Source organism: Pituophis catenifer, unplaced genomic scaffold (genome assembly GCF_029215685.1).
Source record: "Pituophis catenifer annectens isolate HBS135680 unplaced genomic scaffold, rPitCat1.0.hap2 SCAF_12, whole genome shotgun sequence".
NCBI lineage: Eukaryota > Metazoa > Chordata > Lepidosauria > Squamata > Colubridae > Pituophis > Pituophis catenifer.
In genome coordinates, this window is record NW_027256892.1 from 11,103,211 (window position 1) to 11,128,319 (window position 25,109).

Below are 25,109 nucleotides of genomic sequence, written 5' to 3' on the forward strand. Positions count from 1 at the left end.
GGATGTACATGCAGTTTTGTAAGCGGACGACCCTGTATTGTTAGCTGAGAACCCAAAAGATCTGTATGTCCCAAAGGTGCTTTTTCAAGAGGCAAATGAACTGTCTGGTTTTTCTTTGACGACATTTCATTTCTCATCCAAGAAGCTTCTTTAGCTCAGAGCTTGAATGAGAAGCGAAACGTTATCAAAGAAAAACCAGAAAATCCAGCTGCCTCTTGAAAAAGCATCTTTGGGACAACCATGACCTGGATGACCTGAATCACCATAGACAAAAGATATGTAGTGTAAACTGTACTGTGCAATAGAGTATGGATCTGAAAATTAATATATCAAAATCAATAGTTGTGTTATCCAGGAAGATAGCATGGACAGTTGTAAGTTATACATAAATGCCACATAACTAGAGCAAGCAGATGGTTTATTGAATTCCTGCATGGAATATTTGCTAAAAATCGGGAAATGTTTTGAGAAATTTAAGATGGCAGAAAAGTAGTGCTATGGCTCAAGAGTAAAGTGGGAGACTGAGAAAATTGTAATTGGATGGAGTTGATCAGATCCTCAGAAAGAATGAACATGTTCAAGAACAAGAATCACTTTATGAACAAGAATATCTTGTAAGAAGAAAAAGAAATATAGAAGCCTACTGAATGGTAGTCATGTAAATTAAACTTAGCTGTATTTCTTCCCTTTTTTAATTCATGCCTTAAATGGCTTTGGTATATTTTTTCTTAACTTGTTTACTGTATTTGTTGTAAGATTGCTTACCCTGAAATAATTAGTCCTCTATCTGGATGAGAGATAAAATATAAGAACTTCTCCTAAAGAGGAGAAGAGAGGAAGAAGAAAAAGAAAGTGGACAAATGACCTCAATATAAATGTACCATTTTGGGGTAGCTGCAGTGAGATTTTAAACTACATATATTTAAAGTTAGAATTAATTTTCAAAATAAAGTTGGAAAAATTAGGCCTTTTTTGACCAAATAAATACAATTTTGTCACATTAGCAAACCTTGACAGATGCTCAACAAGCTAGATTTACGTTGGTTTTGGTGAGATTCCTTGATGGAACAAAAATTGGATCCATGACAATTTATTTGGGTGAGGGCCAGGCAATTATGTAAGAGGCTGAAAGAAGGCTAGAACTTGCAGCAAATGCTCCAACCCTTTCAGGAATAGTTGTGTTCAGTGGTTATAATGGGAAGAAGGAATAACCTTGAGAAACATGAGGGAAAAGTCTGATTAAAAAAAAATCTGAGTCCTGGCCAGAATTATAACATGAGAAAATTTCTCAGACAACTTCTTGTCTATGGAAATTCTCAGTCATCCAGGTCATGGTTGTCCCAAAGGTGCTTTTTCAAAAGGCAACTGGACTTCCTTTGTTTTTGCTTGAAGACGTTTCCGCTTCTCATCCAAGAAGCTTCTTCAGTTCAAATCTTCAATATGTAGTAACCTTCAGTTGTGAAGAAACTTCTTGAATGAGAAACAAAACGTCTTCAAGCAAAAACAAAGAAAGTCCAGTTGCCTTTTTAAAAAGCATTTTTGGGAAGACCCTTTCTTGTTCTCATGAAGATAAAGGGATAGGGTGGGGAGAATTACATTCAATATTGCATATTTTGTCCCATAACTTTATGATTAAAGTAGTATTGACATGTATACCTTGAACTTCCTAGTCTGGTCTGCTGTGAAGGGCTGACAGTGTTATACTCCCCAAATGTCCTGTTGACAAATGTCAAACTTTGGTTGAAATCTCATTTGTGTCACCTTGCAGGGTCACGGGTGGTGAGCTCTTCGAAGACATTGTTGCCAGAGAATACTACAGTGAAGCTGATGCAAGGTGAGTGGTAACTCCACATCCACTTGTCCCCCCTCCATCCTTCTCCCTCCTCCAATCCCACCTTCTCTCTCTGTTCCCAGATCCCATTCCAGCTTGAACTTGTGAAATATGAACCCATCTGTGATCAGGGAGGTGAAGGGGGGGGGGGTGTTGGAGCACATGGTTGTATTCAAAAGATTTCACATGGTTGCAGTGACATTCTCACATCCTTTGGCACCAGTGGTTGCCATAATGTGCCCCATTGCCTCATACTATGCCAGCCAATCCTCCCATATACTCTTGGACTCCTGCACTTGATTACATAGCAGAGGGCGGGGGTCCCGTTCACCTTACAGTTGTGACGAAGATAGAATTTATGTGAGGCATTGCAGGGTGAGAAGAGATATACCTATCCTGGTTTCTTCCTGTGCCTCCCCCACCCTCCCATTTATATAATTGCAAGCACTGTCAGTACATCTGATCATTTAAGGATACTTTCTTTCCCAAATGGACTTTCATCAGACCAGGTCACTCCCCAGCTACCAGCTCTGTTCTTTGCTAAAGGAAGTGTGACAGGTGAGAGAAGTTTGATTGAGGTGGCTGGAGTGTGCTCCCACTACTATAAACAAGGCTTAATCTGTGGTTGAGTATCTCAAGTACAAATGGGGTCTTAGCCTTCTTAAAAGGAAGTTGTTGTTAGTGCTTTCACACTTTAACTTTCTCATCCTACTTCAACCGTAGAGAGATTTTTATTGCTCTAGGCTAGTTTGGAGATTGTATCATCTCTTTTGCAGATGTAGTCTAACCAGGATAGTTGGGATAAGAACTGGAGGTGTGCAAGGATGCAGGAATATTGGCAGTAAGGAATAAAAAATTGGATGGGACAGAACAGTTTCAACTTTTGCCCAGTTGCTGGGCAAAGTATCTGTCATTAGTAAAGAGCTTCAAGAGTTGATGCACCAAGGCCACCAAATTACAAAACAGAGTTACATTTGAGAAGTGTTCATAGCTACAATACAATGACAGCTGGGTGTCTGAAGTTTGTCAACCTAGATTGGAAGGAGTTCCAGCCTTTAGAGTGGTGTAGAGGAGCAAAGGCAGAGGAGATAGCGGGAGGTACCAAAGAGACATCAAGAAATTCAGATATCAATTTAAAGTTTTCATAACTTTAACTCTCGCCGGAAGGAGAGACCAAGCACTACTATGGGGGAGCTGAGGGACTTTTATACCCAACGGAGGAGACGGAACATCATCCCTGGTATAACCATCTCTAGGGAGACTAACCATCGTGAGAGGATGGTTTGGATATGGCTCTCCGTTGGGTGAAAGAAAAACATCAAAGGACATTGGACCTTCTCCCTGTCGTGAGAGGACAGTGGAGTCCAGCTCTACGATGGACATTTGTGATCTGTGCATGGTTATCTCTCTGGACTATGGAGGAACCCCGAACTGGCCCTCCTTTCCCGTCCTTGGTTCGGATGATGCTTTTAAAAGCCGACCTTCTGCCGCTGCGAGACTCCCCCCTCTCGCAGGCCTGGCCCTCCACATTATCGAGGGCCTATCTTGATGACGGGCTTTGGAACCCCGAGATATGGCATGCAGCGAAGAGGGGGTTGAGGGGTTTTTTATTGGGATTTTTAAGGAACATTTTAAGGGGACCCGGGAGGAGGGGAGGGGGTTGTAGAGATGGACCTGGGGGGGGGTTCATATAGCCACTGGGTGGAATGATGGGTCGCTTGGGCGCAGCAGAGGGATCACGGAAGGAAATTTGTCTGGGGAAAAACGAGGTGTTGGGAAGGGCAGTGCAATTGAAATAGTGAGTGGGAGGGGCAGATACGATGGGCGAAGGGGACCATATCATGTTTCGGGGGTGCGCATACGCTGTCTACGAGCGATTGTGCACTCTGGCCCCCAATGCGCGACTTGGGTCCTGGGTTGCACAGAGCCTCAGGCCCTGGGTCCGCGGCTGATGTTATGTAATGCCAGGTCTGTTGTTAACAAAGCCCCCCTCATTTGTGATCTTATTTTGGAGGGGGGTGCAGACCTGGCAGGTATTACGGAGACCTGGTTGCGCCATGAGGGGGGGGTTCCCCTCATTGAGATGTGCCCACCAGGTTTCTGTGCATTTCACCAGCCAAGGGCCCAGGGGAGGGGTGGGGGAGTGGCGGCGATTATTAGGGAAAGTCTTAGTCCGAGGGAGACCACTGTTCCTCAGATAGCAGGATGTGAGTCCCTCCTCGTGAAGTGGGGCTGTGGGAGGCAGATGGGTTTGCTGACTATGTACCTGGCTCCCTGCCACGTGGCGGCGACCCTGCCCGAGCTGCTCGACATTATTGCCGGGGTGGCGGTTGACACCCCCAGACTTATTGTCATGGGGGATTTCAACCTGCCATCTGCAGGTGAGGTGTCAGAGGTGGCTCGGGAGTTCATGGCTTCCATGGCGGCCATGGACCTGATCCAATTAGTTCAGGGCCCCACTCACACAGGGGGACACACTCTGGACTTGATTTTCGTCTCTGGTCAGTGGTTGAATGATCTTGGTAGAGGGGATTTAGACATTAAACCCTTGTCATGGACAGATCATTCTCTTCTTCGTTTGGACTTTCCTGCGTTTCCCCCCACCGCAGGGAGACGGAACCGATTAAATGGTTCCGTCCCAGGCGCCTGATGGATCCCGAAAGGTTCCTGACGGAGCTTGGGCCATTTCCTGAGACCCTGGCACACGACTCGACTGAAGACCTGGTGGCCGCCTGGGAGAGGACGACTGCCGGGGCTTTGGACCGCGTCGTGCCTTTGCGGCCTCTGACCCGATGCCGATCTCAATTGGCTCCTTGGTTCTCCAAGGAGCTGAGAGAGATGAAGCGTCGGAAAAGATGCCTAGAGAGCATTTGGAGGACTAGTCAATCCGATTCCGACCGGACACTGGTGAGGTCTTATATCAAGACCTACCTAGTGGCGATAAAAGCGGCAAAATCTAACTATTTTTCCGCTCATATCGCATCTGCAGAGAACTGCCCAGCCGCCTTGTTTACACTCCCTTCTTCGGGGGGGAGTGCGGGAAGATCCCTTGCAGGGTCGAGCTGAGGATTTTGTGCAATTCCTGCATGATAAAATCGCTCGGATTCGGGAAGGCTTGGACTCCGACTGGGTGAGTCCAGGGGAGGAGACGAGGGTAGGTCTTGAGAATATTATCTGGGAGGAGTTTGATCCTGTGGCTCCCGAGGATGTGGACAGGGTTCTGGGTAGGATTAGTGCCGCCACATGTTTATTAGACCCGTGTCCCTCCTGGTTGGTACTGGCCTCCCGGGAGGTTACACGAGGCTGGCTCCAGGGGATTATAAGTGCTTCTCTGAGTGAGGGTGCCTTTCCCACTGCCTTGAAAGAGGCGGTAGTGAGGCCCCTCCTCAAGAAGCCTTCCCTGAACCCGACTGAATTAGCCAACTACCGTCCGGTCTCCAACCTTCGTTTTGTGGTGAAGGTTGTCGAGAGTGTGGTGGCACAACAACTGCCCGGGCACCTGGATGAAGCTATCTATCTGGACCCGTACCAGTCGGGCTTCAGGCAGGGGTACAGCACAGAAACGGCATTGGTCGCATTGGTGGATGATCTCTGGAGGGCTCGGGACAGGGGTTGCTCCTCTGTCCTGGTCCTGTTAGATCTCTCAGCGGCTTTTGATACCATCGACCATGGTATCATGCTGCAGCGGTTGAGGGGGTTAGGAATAGGGGGAACCGCTTTGCGGTCATTCTCCTCCTTCCTCTCCGACCACTCGCAGTTCGTGTTGACAGGGGGGCAGAGGTCGACTTCGAGGCGCCTTGCATGGGGAGTGCCACAGGGGTCGGTCCTCTCGCCCCTTCTGTTCAACATTTATGTGAAGCCGCTGGGTGAGATCATCCGTGGTTTTGGGGTGAGAGTCCATCTGTACGCTGATGATACTCAGCTGTACATCTCCACCCCAGACCACCCCAACGATGCCCTTGATGTGATGTCTCGCTGCCTGGAGGCCGTGTGGGTCTGGATGGGGAGGAACAGGCTCAGACTCAACCCCTCCAAGACCGAGTGGCTGTGGTTCCCGGCATCGCGATATAGTCAGCTGGTGCCATCGCTGACTATTGCGGGTGAATCTTTACCCCCCACAGAGAGGGCCCGCAATCTGGGCGTCCTCCTGGACGCACGGCTGACTTTAGAAGAACATATGACGGCCGTGGCCAGGGGGGCTTTTTATCAGGTTCGCCTGATCCGCCAATTGCGGCCCTTTCTGGACCGCGACGCCTTGCGCACAGTCACTCATGCCCTTATCACCTCCCGACTGGACTACTGCAATGCTCTCTACATGCTCTCCCTTGAAAAGCACCCGGAGGCTCCAACTGGTCCAGAATGCGGCCGCGCGGGTGGTTATGGGCGCAACTCGTTGTGCCCACGTGACACCCCTCCTGCGCGAGCTGCACTGGCTCCCAGTGGTCTTCCGGGTGCGATTCAAGGTGTTGGTTACCACCTTTAAAGCGCTCCATGGCATTGGACCTGGATACCTTCGAGACCGTCTTCTGCCACCAGTAGCCTCCCACCGGCCAGTTCGCTCCAACAGAGAGGGTCTCCTCAGGGTGCCATCGGCCAAATTATGTCAGCTGGCGACACCCAGGGGGAGGGCCTTCTCTGTGGGAGCCCCTGCTCTTTGGAATGATCTGCCCCCAGAAATTCGTAAAATCTCTGATCTCCGTGTGTTTCACTGTGCCCTCAAAACCATGTTGTTCCGCCAGGCTGGGCTATCAATGTAAAGATTTTAATTGGTTTTAAATGGGATTTTAAATTTGGGGTTTTACAAATTGGGCCTATTATTTAATAATTTTAATTATTTTAAAATTTTGTCTGTCTTTGTGTTTTTAATTAGGCTGTACACCGCCCTGAGTCCTTCGGGAGAAGGGCGGTATAGAAATAAAATTAATAAATAAATAATAAATAAATAACAAGAGATTGTTGACCAAGGCATGAACGTGAAGAAATACATTGTGAAATTATTTCTGTTTGAATTAAGAAACCTGGTTGCCCATAGCCATTTCCCAAGTTTTCCAGACATTTAGCAATGAAGACATTCTAAGAGAGGGAAGCCATAGCAATCCAAAGTTTAGAATCTGGTGTAATTCTTCCCACACAATTCAGTTTTTCTACATTGTTCCTTTCCTATCTTGTTCCTCCAGTGCTTCAGCGATGAGAGAAATAACCACAGGAGTGCAGAATAATTCTACCATAAATTCCAGCCTGGTGTTTTTAATATTTTATGCTCCTTAGAACAACAATCCCTGGTTTTTTGTACTCTGTAAAAGATCAGGGACAATGATAGTCTGGTATAGATAATGAAAATAATACCTTGTGTTTTGTTTAAGCACCTTTGATTTGATGGTAACCCTGCATGAAAACCTTAGATCCTTTCTCATGGTGTCTTCCTGCCCATAAAGAAGGGCCTAGTGATAGAAAAGCATCCTCTGTTAATCCTAAATACAGGTAGTCCTTGACTTACAACAGTTCATTTAGTGACTTAGGGACTTTATGACCATTTTTCTCATTTATGACCATTGCAGCATCCCCGTTGCAGGTCACGTGATTTACATTCGGATGCTTGACATTTAACTCATATTTATGACGGTTGCAGTGTCTCGGAATCACGTGATCCCCTTTTGTAACTTTCTGACAAGCAAAGTCAATAGGAAAACCTGATTCATTTAACCAAATGTGTTACTAATTTAAGAACTGCATTGATTCACTTAATAAATGTGGTGAGAAAAGTCATAGAATGGGGCAAAATTCACTTAACAAATTTCTCACTCAGCAACATAAATTTTGGGCTAAATTGTCATAGGTTGAGGACTATCTGTATTTGCCTTCAGAACAGCCCTGCTAAGTACATTGGAACTATAAGTAGGAAGGCAGAAACTAGTGTGCATGCAAGATAATTGCCAAGCCCAGCACTGTTCCAAATCCAATCTATGAAATTGAAACCTTCATCTTGCAAATCCAGCTGATGCCTTAAAATAGTGTTTTTCAACCTTGCCAACTTTGAGATGTATGGACTTCTTCCTCAGCTGTCTGGAGAATTCTGGGAGTTGAAATTCATACATCTTAAAGTTGCCAAAGTTGAGAAATACTGCCTTAGAAACTTCCTCTTTAGTCTGCTATCTCTTGCCCAAATTAAGCAATGTTCTCTTTAGCCAAAAAAGCCAACTTTGTTCTAGGTTGCATTAACAGAAGAATAGAATCAAGATCACATGAAGTGTTAATTCTACTTTCGAATGCCTTGGAAAGACTACACTTGGGATATTGCATCCAGCTTTGGTTGCCATGATGTAAAAAAGATGTTGAGACTCTAGAAAGAGTGCAGAGAAGAGCAACAAAGATGATTAGGGGACTGGAGGCTAAAACATACAAAGAATGGTTGCTGGAATTGGATATATCTAGTTTAATTAAAAGGATTGGGGTGATATGATGGCAGTGTTCCAATATCTCAGGGGTTGCCACAAAGAAGAGGGAATCAAGCTATTTTCCAAAGCACCTCAAGGCAGGACAAAAAACATTGCATGGAAACTAATCAAGGAGAGAAGCAACCTAGAATTAAGGAGAAATTTCCTGACAATTAGAACAATTAATCAGGGAAACAAATTGCCTCCAGAAGTTGTGAATGCTCCAACACTCTTTAAAAAAGAGATTGGACAACCATTTGTCTGAAATGGTGTAGGGATTCCTGCCTAAGCAAGGGGTTGGACTAGAAGATCTGCTAAGTCCCTTCCAATTCTGTTATTATGTTATGTTCTGTTCTTCTCTTGGAAAAAAGAACTGGACGTTGACAGATTAGTATGCGTTCCCAATTCCAGCAGTTATGCTCAGTTAGCCTTGGAGAGAAGTTAGGTACAGCTAATAGCATAATACCCCAAATAACTGAATTAAGAACAGGAGTGATAAAACCTATGTAGGGAGTTCAGGAAATTACACAAGCAAGCTACACACATGCGTCAAGGTGTGGTGGGCCAGACAAGCTTACTGAAATGAGACACTTTGGCCAAGAGGTCAGGAACAAAGAGGTTCAGTGGGATAGGATGTAATTCAAGCATATGAGAATAATTAAAACACACATTTTATGAACAAGTTGGCCTCTCCCTTGTAGCTTCACAAAACTATTGTGGGGGAGATATCACTTTTGTAAATGGCTTGGTTGAACCACTGTATTGAGTTTTGACATAGCTTGCCAGGGCGGCCCATGTGTGCTTCACATCATGTATGAACCAAACCATTTTAGCTTGTTCAACAAACCACAGCAAAAGAAACGTGCAAGTGCACTGGGTGTTCCCTGCATATAGACTTAAGTTTTGTAATAGTATATGCTTTGTTTTTCTTAATAACTCCACTTACTAACTTAATCACTCCACTCAGTTGTCATGTAGATATGAACTGAAGGAGTCCCCAGATGGATTCCTCAGTTTGTAATTGTGTCCAGTATCTTATGTCCCACTTTTATCTATATATAAATTGTAAAGCTAAAATAAAGAGTAACACAAACTAATACAGACTAAAGAAAACAGAAAAAAAAGCAAAAGCACAGCAAGAAAAAATAAAAAGAAATTAAAAGAAAAAGCTTCCATTTTCCTCTACAACTAATATAAATATGATTACAAAGGTCTCTCTTATACTATGATTACAAAAACAAACGCTCATCTTTTTTCTGTTATTTCATTTTATTTTCTAGTCTTCAAAACCGAAACTCATTGTGCCTTTTTTTCCTGTTTCATGTAAAAAAAAAAAAAATAAATCTGTAAGGAGTTTCCAGTCAGCCATAAATGTAGATATTATGTTTTCTCTAACCAAGGAAATCATTTTAGCCATCGTTGGAAATTTCATCATCTTCACCAACCATTCCTCCATTGTGAGTGATGCAGAATCCTTCCAATTTGGGGATATAATAATCTCGCTGCAGTTGTCATGTATAAAAACAACATTCCATGGCGTTTTTCTAGATATCTGTCCATTAATCCCAAAAGAAGAACTTCTGATTTAATTGGTCATTAGACTTTAAAATCTTCTGAATTAGTGTATGTATTTGTATCTTTTTTTTCTTTCCTTTTTATTTTAACATCCACCACACATGATAAAATATGTCTTCATGTTGTTCACATTTCCAGCATAAATTTGAAGTACCCTTTATACATTCTAGATCAGGGGTGTCAAACTGGCGATGCGTCATGCACAGGCCATGCCCACCCCAGCTCTGCAAAGAGGAAAAATAATGCGATATGTTATATGACGGCAACATGACGTGGTGAGTTTGACACCCGTGTTCTAGATGATTTCTCTGGTGACCAATACCAATGGTACATTGTTTATAAAAATTTCCTTTAAGACTAGAACATAATTAAATTTCAATTCTTTCAATTACACATTTTCCTGTTGATCCATTTGTTTAGTGTAACCAAAATATTTAGCCCATTTTAGTATACATTCTTTCACTTATTCTTCTGTCTCATATTTCAATAAAAATTTATACCTTTTAGCAATAACATAATCATCTCATTGGACATAATTCCATTTCAAAGTCACTCTTGCATTGTTCAAAACTGTAAAATCTTTTATCCATTTTAAATCTTTCTAATAATTGGGCATAGGAAAACCATTGACAAATATATCCTTCTATTGTCAAATCTTCTCTTAATTTTATTTTGCACTCTTCTTGAGAAAATCATAGTATATCACAATAAGTTAAACATTTATGTTTACTTACCATTTATCATCTATAAAATGCTTCTTAGCTGACAGCCATAAAGGTATTTTTGGGCATAACCTAGATTTATTTATTTCATACTCTAAAAATAGCCCACCTGACATAATGATTTATGAAATCTACATTAATCTTAGCTTAATCATATCATAGATATTTGTGCTACCCAAATCTCAGATAATGTCCTTCTGTCTCCAACAGCCTTCTATTTCTTAACAACATCCACTTTCATCTAAGTTAACAGCGGCAAAGTATAATTTGAAATCTGGTAGACCCGATCCCCCTCTTCCTTTGCATCTTATAATACCATATATAATACTCAGGGTTTTCCCCCTACCAAACAAATTTAGATATATCCTTTTGTTGCTGTTTAAATGGTACATCAATTGTCAAGACAATTATTATTGAAACAAAAATAACATCCTAGACAAAATATTCAACTTAATCACAGAAATTTTCTCCAACAGTGACAATTATACTTTATCCCAATTTAACATGCCTTTTTAAACTTCATTCCATGTCTTAACATAGTTATTTTGAAATAACATACAATTCATATTTGTCATAGTAATAGTGAAGTATTTTACCTTCTCAATCTTAAACCTCGTTTTATTCATTAATTCTGTTTGATCTTGTATCTTCACTTTTTTGGTTAACATTTTAGTATTCTGTATATTAATCTTGAAACCTACTAAAGCCCCAAATTCTTTTAATTTACTCATTAAAAGTCCAATTCATTTTGAAAGATTTGCTAAAAGCAGAACCAAGTCATCCACAAATACTCTTAATTTGTATAACTCTTTTTTAATCTTTATGTCCATGATTCTCTCATCTTGTTTTATGTCTCTATTCCACTGTATATTTCAAGAACTAAAATAAATAAGGGGGAACAATGGACAACCTTGCCTTGTTCCATTTTGTATATCACATGGTTTGGTTAAATCCACATAAATAATTATTTGGCCATCTGTGAAGTATAGATCAATTTCATCCTTTCTATAATTTTCCGCCCAAAATTTTTATCTTCCAAAACTTTAAACAAAAACGTCCAGCTCAAATGTTCAAAGGCCTTATTTCTGCATTTAAAAAGATCCTTGTGGCTGCTGTGCCATATTCTGTTTTCTTCTGGATTAACATAATATAATTTAGGCTTCCTACCATTTATGGTCAGCTTCTGTCTTTTCCTTGATTATTAAGGTTGCTATTGCCTGATAAAAACTTAATGTTCCTTTGTGGGCGGGGTTGGTGAAGAGGAAGGTTACCAAGATGATGTTGTCAGTAGGGAAATTTGCTTTCTTTTAGACTGAGAGTATTCATATTGAGGTTTCAGTTAAAGTAGAGGTAGACAACCCGATGACCTCTGGATGTTTTGGACTTCCCTTACTGCTGGCCATGTTCCTTGATGGGACTGAAATCCAGAACAACTGCAGAATATTTAATTGGCTGCTGTCCAACTGAATGGTCTCAAGTTCTTTCATGCTTTGAACTACAACTGCCCTCATGTTTACTTGGAAGTCCAGTGGTCAGGGGGGTCAGAAGAACTATAGAATATAATTCCTGGAGAGTGCTAGGATGATGATGTGAGAGGGTAATTAAAATCAGTGACTGTTTCCCATTCACCAATCTCATGTCCTCTGTGCTTTTTTACTTTTGAAATGGAATCTTGCTGTCTACCGCTTGTATCTATAACAGAGTTTTCATCGCTTTTTAAGCCCAAATTCATTGCAGGAGTTCTCTAAAGCAAGTGGCAGAGCAAATCAGAGCAAAAGGTTCGTCCATTGACCTTCCAGACGGTATCCTAAAATTTCTGTGGGCATCAGAATAGTTATGTAGTTATTTTGCTGCTCTTATTGCGTCATCAGATAACCGCCCGGCCACCGTCTTTAGGGTGACCCGCTCCCTGCTCCACCAGGAAGCGCGGGAGGACCCCTTGGAGGGTAGAGCCGAGGATTTTGCTCAGTATCTGTATGACAAAATCACTCAGATTCGGGACGATCTGGACTCCGACTGGGTAGTCTCAGGGGGAGGGACTGGGGCAGGTCTTGAGAATGTTATCTGGGATGAGTTTGATCCTGTGACCCCTGAGGACGTAGACAGGATTCTGGGCAGACTGAACGCGACCACTTGTTTATTGGACCCGTGTCCTTCCTGGTTAGTGCTGGCTTCCCGGGAAATGACACGAGGCTGGCTCCAGGGGATTATAAATGCTTCGTTGGGTGAGGGTGACTTTCCCGCCGCCTTGAAAGAGGCGGTGGTGAGGCCTCTCCTCAAGAAGCCTTCTCTGGTCCCGGCAATGTTGGTAAACTATCGTCCGGTCTCCAATCTTAGCTTTGTGGCGAAGGTTGTTGAGAGTGTGGTTGCGCAACAGCTCTCCCAGCACCTGGTACAGCACGGAAACAGCATTGGTCGCATTGGTGGATGATCTCTGGAGGGCTAGGGACAGGGGGTGCTCCTCTGTCCTGGTCCGTTAGATGTCTCAGCGGCTTTTGATACCATCGACCATGGTATCATGCTGCACTGGTTGGAAGAGTTAGAGGTGGGAGGCACTGAGTTGCAGTGGTTCTCCTCCTTTCTCTCTGACCGGTCGCAGTCTGTGTTGACGGGGGGCAGAGGTCGACCCGAGGCCCCTCATATGCGTGGTGCTGCAAGGGTCAGTCCTCTCGCCCCTCCTGTCAACATTTATGTGAAGCCGCTGGGCGAGATCATCTGTGCTTTTGGGGTGAAGTACCACCAGTACGCTGATGACACCCAGCTGTACATCTCTACCCCAGACCACCCCAACGATGCCCTTGAAGTGATGTCCCGGTGCCTGGAGGCTGTGCGGATCTGGATGGGGAGGAATAGGCTCAGGCTCAACCCATCCAAGACCGAGTGGCTGTGGTTTCTGACGTCCCGATATAGTCAGTTGGTGCCATCACTGACTATTGGGGGTGAATCATTGGCCGCCACGGAGAGGGCGCACAACTTGGGCGTCCTCCTGGATTCACAGCTGTCTTTAGAAGAGCACTTGATGGCCGTGACCAGGAGGATTTTTCATGTGACCCCCCTCCTGCGCGAGCTGCACTGGCTCCCGGTGGTCTTCCACGTGCGCTTCAAGGTTTTGGTTGCCACCTTTAAAGCGCTCCATGGCTTAGGACCGGGGTATTTACGAGACCACCTTCTGCCACCAGTAGCCTCTCACCGACCAGTACGCTCCCATAGAGTGGGGCTCCTTAGGGTGCCGTCCGCCAAACAATGTCGACTGGTGGTCCCCAGGGGAGAGCCTTCTCTGTGGGGGCACCCACCATCTGGAACGAGCTCCCCCCGGAAATACGGAGGATTCCGGACCTGCACGCTTTTCGCTGTGCCATCAAAACCTTTCTTTTCCAGCAGGCCGGCCTGGCCTAACCTCTCTTTTAAACTTTTTAAAATTTTAAAATTCTTCAATTTTAAATTTGTCTTATGAATTTGGGGTGTTTTAAATTTCGTTTTCCGGGCCAATTATTTAATTGTATTTTAATGCTTTTTTAACATTTGTATTATATGTATTTTATCTGGCTGTTCACTGCCCTGAGTCCTTCGGGAGTAGGGCGGTATACTAATAATAATAATAATAATAATAATAATAATAATAATAATAATAATAATAATAATAATAATAATAATAATAATAATAATGTCTCATAGAGTACACTCTCATAGAGAGGGGCTCCTCCGGGTACCGTTGGCCAAACAATGTCGACTGGCGGCCCCCAGGGGGAGAGCCTTCTCTGTGGGGGCACCTACTATCTAGAACGAGCTCCCCCCGGAGATACAGAGGATCCCGGATCTGTGCACCTTCCGCCACGCTCTAAATACCTTTTTATTTCACCAGGCGGGCCTGGCCTAACTTTCTCCCTCTTTTTAAACAATTTTAATATTTTAATATTTTTAATATTTTTAATCTTCAAAGTTTAAATTATTTTAAATTGATTGGGGTTTTAATCTGTCTGGGCCAAACTATTTAATTCGATTTTATTTCTGCTTTTTAAATTTTGTATGTATGTATTTTATTGTTGGCTGTTCACCGCCCTGAGTCCTTCGGGAGTAGGGCGGTATACAAATCAAATAAAAGTAAAGTAAAGTAAAGCCTGACCCACCAGATAGAACTAAAGCACATATTTAGAACTACCAGATTGTACAGCCTTTCCTTGACTATACCACTACATATTGTAGCTGGAGGATTATGTGTTGGAACATGCCTAATATCAGCATTTTTCTTCTGGGAGAAAACTGACTGGTCTTTCTATTAATAGGAAATATTTGATGTGGGAGTACATTCAAGGATGTGATCTGATGCCACCTAATTATTTAGAATATTTGATCTAAACTCTCTTTATTACAAGGGAGAGGTATTAAAAAGAGTCCTCAGTGCTGGAATGCAAATATGAATATGATCTTGAAGACAGTTACCATACCAAGGTATCAATAGCTGCAAATTTAGCAGAAAAATTATGCAAATCAGTAATAAGAATTTTATCAGCATTGCTCAATATGGCACATAGTTGCCACGCCTAGAAAGCTAAAGATCATCAAAAAGCCATCAGAAAGCTAAAAAGAATTCTGAGAACTGTTGTCTAGCAATTTTTGCCGGAAGAAATTATCTTAAGGATTTTTTCTTTTTGTCTACATGTAGCTTTTAGCTCTTCTTATGAGCTATCTACAAAAATCCTAATAGAACTACAGAGGTTGACTGGAATGGTCTCCCATATGAGAAGCACAGGACTGGGGAAGAAGGGGCACTGATGGGTCAAATTAGGATTTCCATGAATAGATTCCTGGAGGGAGAGAGACAGATCCAGAGAAGCATGGTGGTAGCACCTAGAACAGCATGAATTGAATTAGGTTAGGATTGAAAGAGGCGAAGAGGAAGAATCTACACTCAGAACATTAGGTTGGGCTGATGAGTCTCAGTCAGTGGGCTCGAGTGAGGTACCTACCTCGAGTCTTGTCCATATACAGCAGGGGTGTCAAACTCAAGGCCTGGGGGCCAGATCATCTGCGGGTTACTTAGATCTGGCCCGTGGGGCCGCCCTGGAAACAGCTGTGCAGACGAAAATGGAACTCGGGAGCCTGTTTTTGCTGGCAGAGCACTAGGGCCACCAGCGGCATCCCCGACAGGAGTGAAGTCAAGCTGGCTACGCCTACCCTGGCTGTGTCCACCCCGCCCCCCCAGGTCAAACACAACCCTGATGAGGCCCACAATGAAATCAAGTTTGATACCCCTGATATACAAGTATGAACAATCCCTTATTCCATGTTATGTCCCATGGGTAACCAAAACCATGTTGTCACTACTAGCTTTTTCTATGGACACATGGAAGTGTCTCTCTTTCTTTCCCAATTGAAATAGTGCTACATTAGCTGGACCCAGGTGAGCTGTTCAGAAGGAAATCTAAACAAAGAGCAGCTGATGAGGTTGTAGACACGGTTAGACAATACAGTTTGCCGATATAGAAGCCCCTACTTTATCAGGTCATGACTAAGGTGTTTTTTATTGCTTCTTAGTCAAATTCATAGGACCACGGTGGCTCGAGTGATTGGAACACTGGGCAGGAGAATAGCAAGCCAGCTTTCAAGACCCGAGAGCTGCCATGGGGTGGGGTTGAGCTCTCGTCCTTCACTCCAGCTCCTGCCAGGGACATGAAAGGAGCCTCCAACTGGGCATCCCCAGGGCAATTGTGATGTCACAAAATAATCCTTTCAACCTGGGAACGCCTCTGGTGCTTTTGACAAAAAAAGTCAATTTTTTTTAAAAAAATGCAAAAGTCAAATTTATGGATTTCCTCCTCCTCCTCCCTTCACTACCTGGTAGACTGTTTCTCCCTTCTCTTTTCAGATGCCTTCTGAACTACAGCCCCTTAAAGGGTCTCTGAATGCCAAGTGTCTCTTTTAGAAGTGTGGGGGGGAAGGCTCTTCACCCTTAATATTGGGCTGATTTGCACAACCACTTCACTCCTCCTAAACATCTTTGGTTGGAAGAGAAGGGGAAATCCGCTGCCTAGTTTGGCTTCCCTATTCTCACACCCTGACTGGGCACAGTTTATGGTGCCATTAACAGTCGCTGACCTGCACTCATCTTGTGATAACCCTGCTGTGGTCTCTGAGCTTTCACAACATTGTTTCTCTCCTTCTCTCGTTCTCCCATATCTCCCCCTGTCCCCTGTCCCTTTCTGTCTGTCCATCTGTCTGTCCTGTGGATCATTCCCTTCCCTGCACTCCTTTGGAATCCCTGATTTTGATTTCCTGCCATGCATATTTTTGTTACTGTCTCCACTCCACTTTGTTTGGGTAATCTCTCCATCCTTCCTCCTTGTCCTATTCCATCTCTCTCTCTCTCTCTCTCTCTCTCTCTCTCTCTCTCTCTCTCTCTCTCTCTCTCTCTCTCTCTCTCCTTCCTCCCTGCTGCTCCTCTTCTGTGTGTGGTTCCTCCTCGCCCTCCCAACTCCTGTTGTCGACCTCCCCCTTCTTCCCCACCCACCTTCTCTCCTCTCCTTTCCTTCCCGTTTTGTTTTGCAGTCACTGTATCCATCAGATATTAGAAAGCGTAACTTACATTCACCACTATGCCATTGTGCACAGGGATTTGAAGGTCAGTATACATATGCCTTTCACCCTCTTAGAATGTGGGGTTGGGAGGATAGGGCACTGCCATAATAAATTAAACCTGGCCAGGTCTGGGGATTTGCAGTGCCAGCTTCCTTTTCTGGTTTGGCATATGGGGTGGGCAATTATTCAGAGATGGTTTCTTTCCACCTTGAATCTGCATGGCTATATCCTTCTCCTCTGTGCAACACTCCAGCAAGGTCAGATGGGTGCAGGCAGGTAGGAGATCTGGGATGTCCCTCCCACATCATCACACAGGCCCAGATATATTCCCAGTTCCAGATTATCTTGGGGCAACAACCCCTTCTGGGCAAATGAGGAAGAGGCAAAGTCAATGTGGCATGCTTCATCCATTCATTTTTCCACTTGTGCTTGTGTGTGTGCTCTTTCTCTTTCCCCCTCTCCCTCTTTCTCTTTCCTGGTCTACACTGATGATTTACCACAGTTGCTTCTTCCCAACTCTTGTCCTTTTTTTCCTTTGGAACCAAAGCATCATCTTACGTCCTCTCAAGATCAGAATTAATACAGATTGTGGTTGGGCTGGAGTGCATGCCATTGGTGCAAATAAAGGAACACCCAGAGCCTGGTTCAGGATGTTTAGTCTATCTGGTGATCGAGAAAAGTTTCTAGATTAGACTTTCTTAGACAATGGACTCATTAAGCCAGCCTCCCTTGAACCCTTTGCTTTGTGACAGGAAATGGGATGCTGTGGACTCTTTTTCTGTATTTTTGCTGTAAACCGCCCAGAGTCCCTTGGGAGTTGGGTGGCATAGAAATGCGATAAATTAAATTAAATTAAATTTCATTGCTTTGGAGTGCATTATGCACAATATTGATGGGAGCTTCAGTTTCTTGACTTATTTAGTGACTCAGAATGTGGTGCTATTACATAAATACCTAGTGGTTTCTCTCATTCAGGATCCCAGCTTCTGAAAGTTGTTGTAGAACGGGGAAGGGAAATCTAATTAAAAGAAATTGATTTCTCTCCAATTGATTTCAAATTCCTTGAAAATCTATAGGGGACAGAGGAGAAGAGAACATAGAAGCGGATCACAAGCAAGATCTTGACCGTTTTTGAATGAATAGAGGAGGGGGGAAAAGATTCATTCAAAGGTCAGAATCCATTCTGAACAGGCAGCTCTGGCATAATAGCCATTGAAGAAACAAAACATCTAGTCAAATCCTAATTCCTTTGAGTGAGGAGTGTCATACAGTGAAGAGGACAGAAGTGATTTAAAGTCAGCTCTAAAGAAATGGAACTGAACAAAGTATATAGATATTAACATATTGCATGTGTGCATACGGATTACAGTCCATACATCTCAGTCAAGAGGGCTTCATCTTGTACAAGATTCATTTGAGTTGATAAAAAGCACAGAATGTTGGAAAAATCTCTGGAATAATTGACTATTTGAAAGGATAGGAAGCTTTTATGGAAAATAGACCTTATTGGTTTCTGCCAAGGAAAGTTGAAACATTGACCTTTGTTCTACCATCCTGAAAGAGAACAAAGATGCAATGGCTATCACCATCTTTAAGCTTGCATTTGGGCTTCCAGAGAACAGAGTATGGCCAAGAGGGAGCATGTCACTGTGTTTCTGAAATTCATTTGCAAACCAGGCCACCCACCTGAATGCACTGTTACCAGTTCCATTTGACTAGATATGGGGAGTGGTAGCTGGGGAAGCAAGGATTTTCCAGGGCTCAGTGAAATATGTGTCCAATAAGGGAGCTGTACAAAGATGCAGGTCGTGTTCTTCAGATTCTTAAATCAACCATTCAGAGACCATTTCTTAACTCCCAAAAAAAGGTAATTTCCATTCTGTTTGTTAGATACTGTCTGGCTCTAGCAAAAACATTCAAATAAACCAGTCTGGCAAATATCCTTGCCCCCTCCCCCATTCTGTGATCTTCTAACCATCTGTTTGGTTGAATGTTTCTTAATTTGTTTCTTAAACTGTATGGAATAAAGTATAGTGAACTGAGTAAACAAAATCCAAGAATGAAATGCTTCTGGGAATGGTTGTGCATGTTGAATTACATTTCACTCTGTTTTTCATTTTTGCCAAACTCAGATTTAGGCTGTTGCATTTCTGTCTGATTTCATGAATGTAGGAAATAATGTATGCAGTTGTGTGTGCATTTTTCTTCATAAATACTTTTGCGTGCATGCAATTTTCCATCCTAGAGATTATTTACATGTGTTGTTAAAGTTGTAATCTCTGTCACAATATTTTGAAAAATGCATTTATCATTATGTTCCAGTTCTCATATAAGTTTCAAAAAAATGATTTAGTTGGCATTAAAATGCAGACTGAAGAAATTTTTCCCCTGACCCCAATTGATTTCTTTTCAACCCCCACCCAAGCCAGCTTTTTTCTAATTTTGACTCTACTGATCTTTAGAACAGAGAAATTTCCAGCCCTCCATCCATTCATATTTAAGATTTTAAAACTTGGGCTTCCCCTTCTAGTGCATCTATTTTATTGCTTTTTCTTTCTTTAAGTGGAAACTCACAGCACTGTAATTTGTCTTTTTAATGCTGAATTTTGGCACTGAGAATTTCAGAAGGAGTAGGAAAACAGGATTTGGGAGACTGGCCATGTGTGGGTTAGAAGTCTATTGTAACATCTACATGAGGACATCACCAGTGGTCTAGAGAGTCTTTTAGATACCATTGACTCTGTGTATGTGATTTACAAAAAAAAGGGCGGAAATTATCACCATGAGACATATATCCAGGGGTCTATGAGCTAGATGGAAGCTGTTTTGTAAAGCTTATTTTATTTCATAAACCAATAGAAATTTGGTGTCCTCTCTCCTTCTGTTCAGGAGGAGCAAAAGCCCATATAACATCAGGGAGCAAATAGTTACATCTTAAACATATTTAAGTGCAAGTATCTTCAAGCTACTGGTAGAGCCAGTAGGATTCCAGAGGAAGCTTGTGGTTGTCGTCCTCCCCCCCCCCCCAGCCCCACGAGGATCTCCTGGCCATGTCCTTAGTCATTGCCTTGAGTATCTGGGTGGCTGAAGCCTTGGACTACATCACCCCTAGGCAACTTCTACTTATGTGTTGATCTCAGGATGTACCTTGGTTACTGAGAACCTCTGGGAGATGAAGTTCTAGAAAGCCTGGTTATGATCTAGAAAGCTCTACAGGGCATAGGGCCCGGTTATTTGAGAGACAGCCTATCTCCCATGGTGTCTGTCCAGCCAATACAACCTGACAGGGTCAATCCACTCTGGGGCCTTTCAATTAGTCAGTGTTATCATGACCCAGGAAATGCACCTTCTCTGATGGGATGCCTGCCCTCTGGAATAAAATTGCCCCTGAGATCTGTGTGGCTCCCATCCTAGTGATATTCTGAAGGGACTTGAAGGTACCTGTTTTCCCACACCTTGAACTAGGGTAGATGGAGCACCTTTTAATAGATTTTTCCCATGTTTTGTTATTATTTTTCTTGTTCTGTATTTGTTTTGTTTTTTATTATTCACACAGCACTTTACTATTTGCTGTATTGTGAGCTTTCCAGAGTCTTGGAGTCTGGTGGCACCTAAATTGAAAGCATTAAATTGTTGGGGGCAATCTGCTGCCTCTGTAAACCGCTTAGAGAGGGCTGTAAAGCGGTATATAAGTCTAAGTGCTATTGCTATTAAATTAAGAATAGTTGACGGGTGGCAAGTGAGGTATCGCCTCTCATCGAATCTGCAGAAAAAAAGATATTTTAATTATGTGTCTCAAATAATAACCAAACCTCCACTATGGGTGTTAAATACAACTCCCAATGGTAGTAAAGTCTTCTGTAGTCACAAGATTGACTTGCTTCAAAAAAGATGTTCACATGTGCTGGGCTAGATTCCAAAGCTCTTCTAACACTTGGCATCATTTTCCATAATGTGCAGATGGCTGCTGCCAAGTTAGCCTTTAGAAAAGGACAGTGCTATTTCTGGATCCTGACCGTACCATGTTCCAGTTTCCTAAAGGAAGTATTTTTCTGGCTTTCCTAAGAAGCCCACAGCTGACATTAAAGAATATGCCTCTACAGAGATCAAATCAAGCTCATCTCCCAATGGCTCGGATTTCTCCATGTACTTTTTTTGGCCACAGTGCAGAAATGGTTTGTCCCATTTTCTTCTGGGATGTTTTACGGGGTTTCCCCATCTAGCATAAACCCTTGCTATTTTCCTGGAGGTGTCCCATTTCCCAAACTGGGCCAATGCTGTTTCATGTCTGAGATCAATTAAGGCATTCTATATGCTGCCATGTGCTAATGTATCTATTACCTTTTTCTGTAGCAAATAACAGATCTGCAGCAACTAATGGTCCAGGTCCATAATAAGACATAGTTTTATGTTCCTTTCCATAATCCTCAACACTGCAAAGATTTTAAGCATGATTTGTAACATAGCCATGAACAACCCAAGTTGGGTATCTGTGGGTGTATATTTACCAGTGCGCTTTAACAAAGCTATTTTCATATGCTCCCTTTAAAATATGCTTCTCTGTACACCAGAAATAAACTTTTTCTGCATCTGGGATGTAAAAAATGAGCACATTTCAATTTGTCATGAAACAAACGTCATTTCCTAAAATCTCATTGATATTTTGAGATCTGTTAGCAAAACATTTAGATCTGTTCAACAAGACACATGACTTTCAGAATCCCTATAACAAGCAGGGATCTGTATGTCTGCCTTAGGCTACAGATATAGGTAAACTCCAACAACGAATTTGTAATAGGGGAAACATCACTGCAGTTGTATTGAAAAGGTGCATTTGTTGAATAGCCATAGGAAGGTTTAGACTTTTTTGATGCCGGCCAAGAAAAAAATGGTTATATATTTTCTGCTGCAGAATGCTGCAACTCTAGTTGTTCACAGTCTCCTCCTTTGAAAGAAACCAGATCCTGCCAAGAGTAAAATCAGTGATGGGATTCAAGTAATTTAACAACCGATTCTCTGCCCTAATGATTTCTTCCAACAACCAGTTTGCCAAACTGCTCAGAAAGTTAACAACTGGCTCTCCCGAAGTGGTGTGAACTGGCTGAATCCCACCACTGAGTAAAATATAAGAATTCAAAAGAACCTGTCTTGGCCGATTTCCTCCCCCCCCCCCAAGACTATGGGAAATCATGTCTTCAAGAAGAAGATAAGCACACCAGTATCCTCCAGTTCCGTAGCAGCTGAAATAGAATGGGAGTTGCATAATGTCAGAAAATATATCATGATTAATAGCTATTGATAAACTCCCTCAATCTATTACATTCCTTTTTGAAGGGTCCAGCAAGGTAGTCACTTGCTGTCTCCACTGCTTTGAGGTATCCCATGCAAAAAAGTTACTTCCTGTGATCTGATCTGAGTCTTTCACTTCCAGATCTATTAGATGATCTTGGGTCCTTACCACATAGAGAAGAGGTCTTCCTATCCATTTTCTCTGCCTCATGTCTGGTTTTATATCTCTGTCCTATGGGTCCATATTTAACCTGTCTTATTTGTCCTTTTTCAGAACTACAATTCTTTGTACTGCTGTTTTTCCAACTCAGCTGTTTGATTACAACATTGGCTTTGCACTTTTCTTTAGTAGTAATTCAGTCTTCATAAGCAGAGCTTTTTTTGAAGAGGGCAGGAAAGTATTAGGCTAGCGAGATAGTCCAGACAAGAAGCTGGATCCAATGGACTAATTCTACTTTATTGTAAGATTATATTAACAGAATTTTGCAAGTCTGAAAGTACATTTCTCCCCCGCCACCTTTACTGCACAAGTAATTAAGGAGGGTCCCTTCTGAGATGTTTGTCACTCCAACATTCCTTAACCGTGGGTTAAGCTCTTATTTTACTATTCTCCTGGCTGTGAATTCTCCCCGTCTTCCAAGGTCATTCCCACAATGCAATAGGGCCCCGGACCTCTTCCAGCATATAATTTAATATTTGAAATGATCAAATAGATCAATAGTGTTCAATCAAAGCAACAAATTGTTTCAGTTTTCCCACCCTCTTTCTCAATAGACTATTAATTTTAATACATAAAACGGAGAAGGAAATTTATTGATCTCAGATGCAGCAAGAAAGAAGGATTTAGTATATGGAGGGAACATTCAATGAAAGAAGAAGTCAGAAGAAGACAAAAAAGAAGCGGTAGTTGCTGGTAAACAGGAGATGTGATGCCTTCAGCAGTCTTAGGGTACATATCAGGGTACATATTAATCCCCTGCCCCAAATTTTTCCAACCAAGTGCTTATCAAAAACACTGAATTTGTAACTCCTATTAATCTAACCCAGAAATTATCATGCTGGTTGATGAGAGTTGGACAGGGACCCAGTTGACGTCTGTACTTAATAATGGAGCTCATGGGGTCACTTTTGGCCAATTCTTGTTCAGTCCAGTTTCCCACATAAAACTGATCTGAGAATAAAATGAGAGGAAACACATGCATATGTCCTAACTCAAATTAGGAAAGATAAGGAGGCAAATAAAGTTGTAAATTAAAAGAAATACTGAGATAATGTAGGTTTCTCAATACCTTACCTAATCAAGAATATAATTTGGGAGATTTATTGATGCAGAAAATTGGGTCCTTGTGATAGTCAGACTCTACATTGTAGTTTTATAACTGACTTGTTTTAATGAGCCATATGAAAAGCTAGCTGGACATGGATGATAGGGTAAATACAGTTAAGAAAGTAAAAAAAAATCACAATTACAAACTCTTTGCAGTGATTCCAGGAAAACAAAATGGGAATGGTCTAACCCTAGGAGGAGACTTAAGCCTGATAGCTTCCTGAACTCATTTTTGAATGTCTCAAAATAACCAAATATATTTTAATGGAAAAGTTACAACAACTAGCAGATGAGTTCAGTGTTATTGGACTGAGTCCTTTCTCCACTGCAATTTCACTTAAAGGACAAGTTTTAGGACTCTGTCGTTTTCTGTCTTTAAAAATGGCACATAATGCCAAAAAAAGGTGAACCAGGGGTTGATGTCTCCAGCCCAGTGTGGAATCAAGAGCCATTTTACTCTATTTATAGAGAAAAAAGGAGGACACTCCAAGGTGTGAGTAGAATAATCTTCCCAGGGGCAAATAAAAGGTCATTTAAAATTTATGTTTCTTAAAAAAATGTCCTAGGTTGATCCCATCCTTTTGTTTTATCAGATAGTGGTATAAATTAAAGTTTTTCAACCATGGCAACTTTGAGATGTTTGAGCTTCATGACCACACATCTTAAAGTTGCTAAGATTAAGAAACACTAGTTTAAAAGAATATATCCTCCTCCATAAAAATGCCATTGGTTCTAAGAGGAACATAGCAACTGTATATTTTGTGATAGTTTTAGACAATAATCCCCCCCCCACACACACACAACAGAACTGTATAGAGGAAGATTGAGCGTTGCACAATCTTAAAGATCAACAGAGTTCAACTGATGCAGGACTTGAATACTCTATCCTTAGATCAGCTTAGTCATTCACTTTTTAGGAATAAATATATCAATAGTGTCTAAGAAGGAATTACTATTTCTTGTTAACACCTACTTTGCAGATAAATTACCCTGAGTAAGAACTATTTCATTATTAGGTGGACATTCAGTGTATTTGCACTAAATACACGGAATAAATACAGCATATTTATGGAGTAGCTTTGGGTGCCAGATTGACTGATACACACCCAAGAAAGTCAGAACTGCCTTGCAACTGCTTGACCAAATTATATTGCTACTGTAGGCTTGCTACTGTATACTCTGTGGAAATGGGTTTTGGGGAAGGAAAATTGGAGCCTTTTCCTGACTCCTGGTTACCACAGTAGTTAATGGCATTTTTTTTTAAAGAAAAAAATTGTCTATATGCTGATTACAAAATCCTTTACCTGTTACGAAAGCTAGTGCTATTGTCCTATCATGAATGAGATGACTGGAAA

At 42.2% G+C, this 25,109-nt stretch overlaps 1 protein-coding gene across 11 annotated transcripts in view; it reads left to right on the top strand.

The window, feature by feature from the left end:
* The window catches only part of CAMK2B (calcium/calmodulin dependent protein kinase II beta), a 214,818-nt gene that overhangs the window by 128,733 nt on the left and 60,976 nt on the right, over positions 1–25,109 (top strand). For 7 of the 11 annotated variants that reach the window (XM_070952293.1, XM_070952298.1, XM_070952299.1 and 4 more), the window contains exon 5: positions 1,769–1,834. In XM_070952293.1, the coding sequence (XP_070808394.1) occupies positions 1,769–1,834 (66 nt within the window). Of the gene's footprint in view, positions 1–1,768; positions 1,835–17,108; positions 17,182–25,109 lie in introns of all 11 variants that reach the window. The other 4 variants (XM_070952294.1, XM_070952302.1, XM_070952297.1 and 1 more) reach the window with 1 other exon arrangement.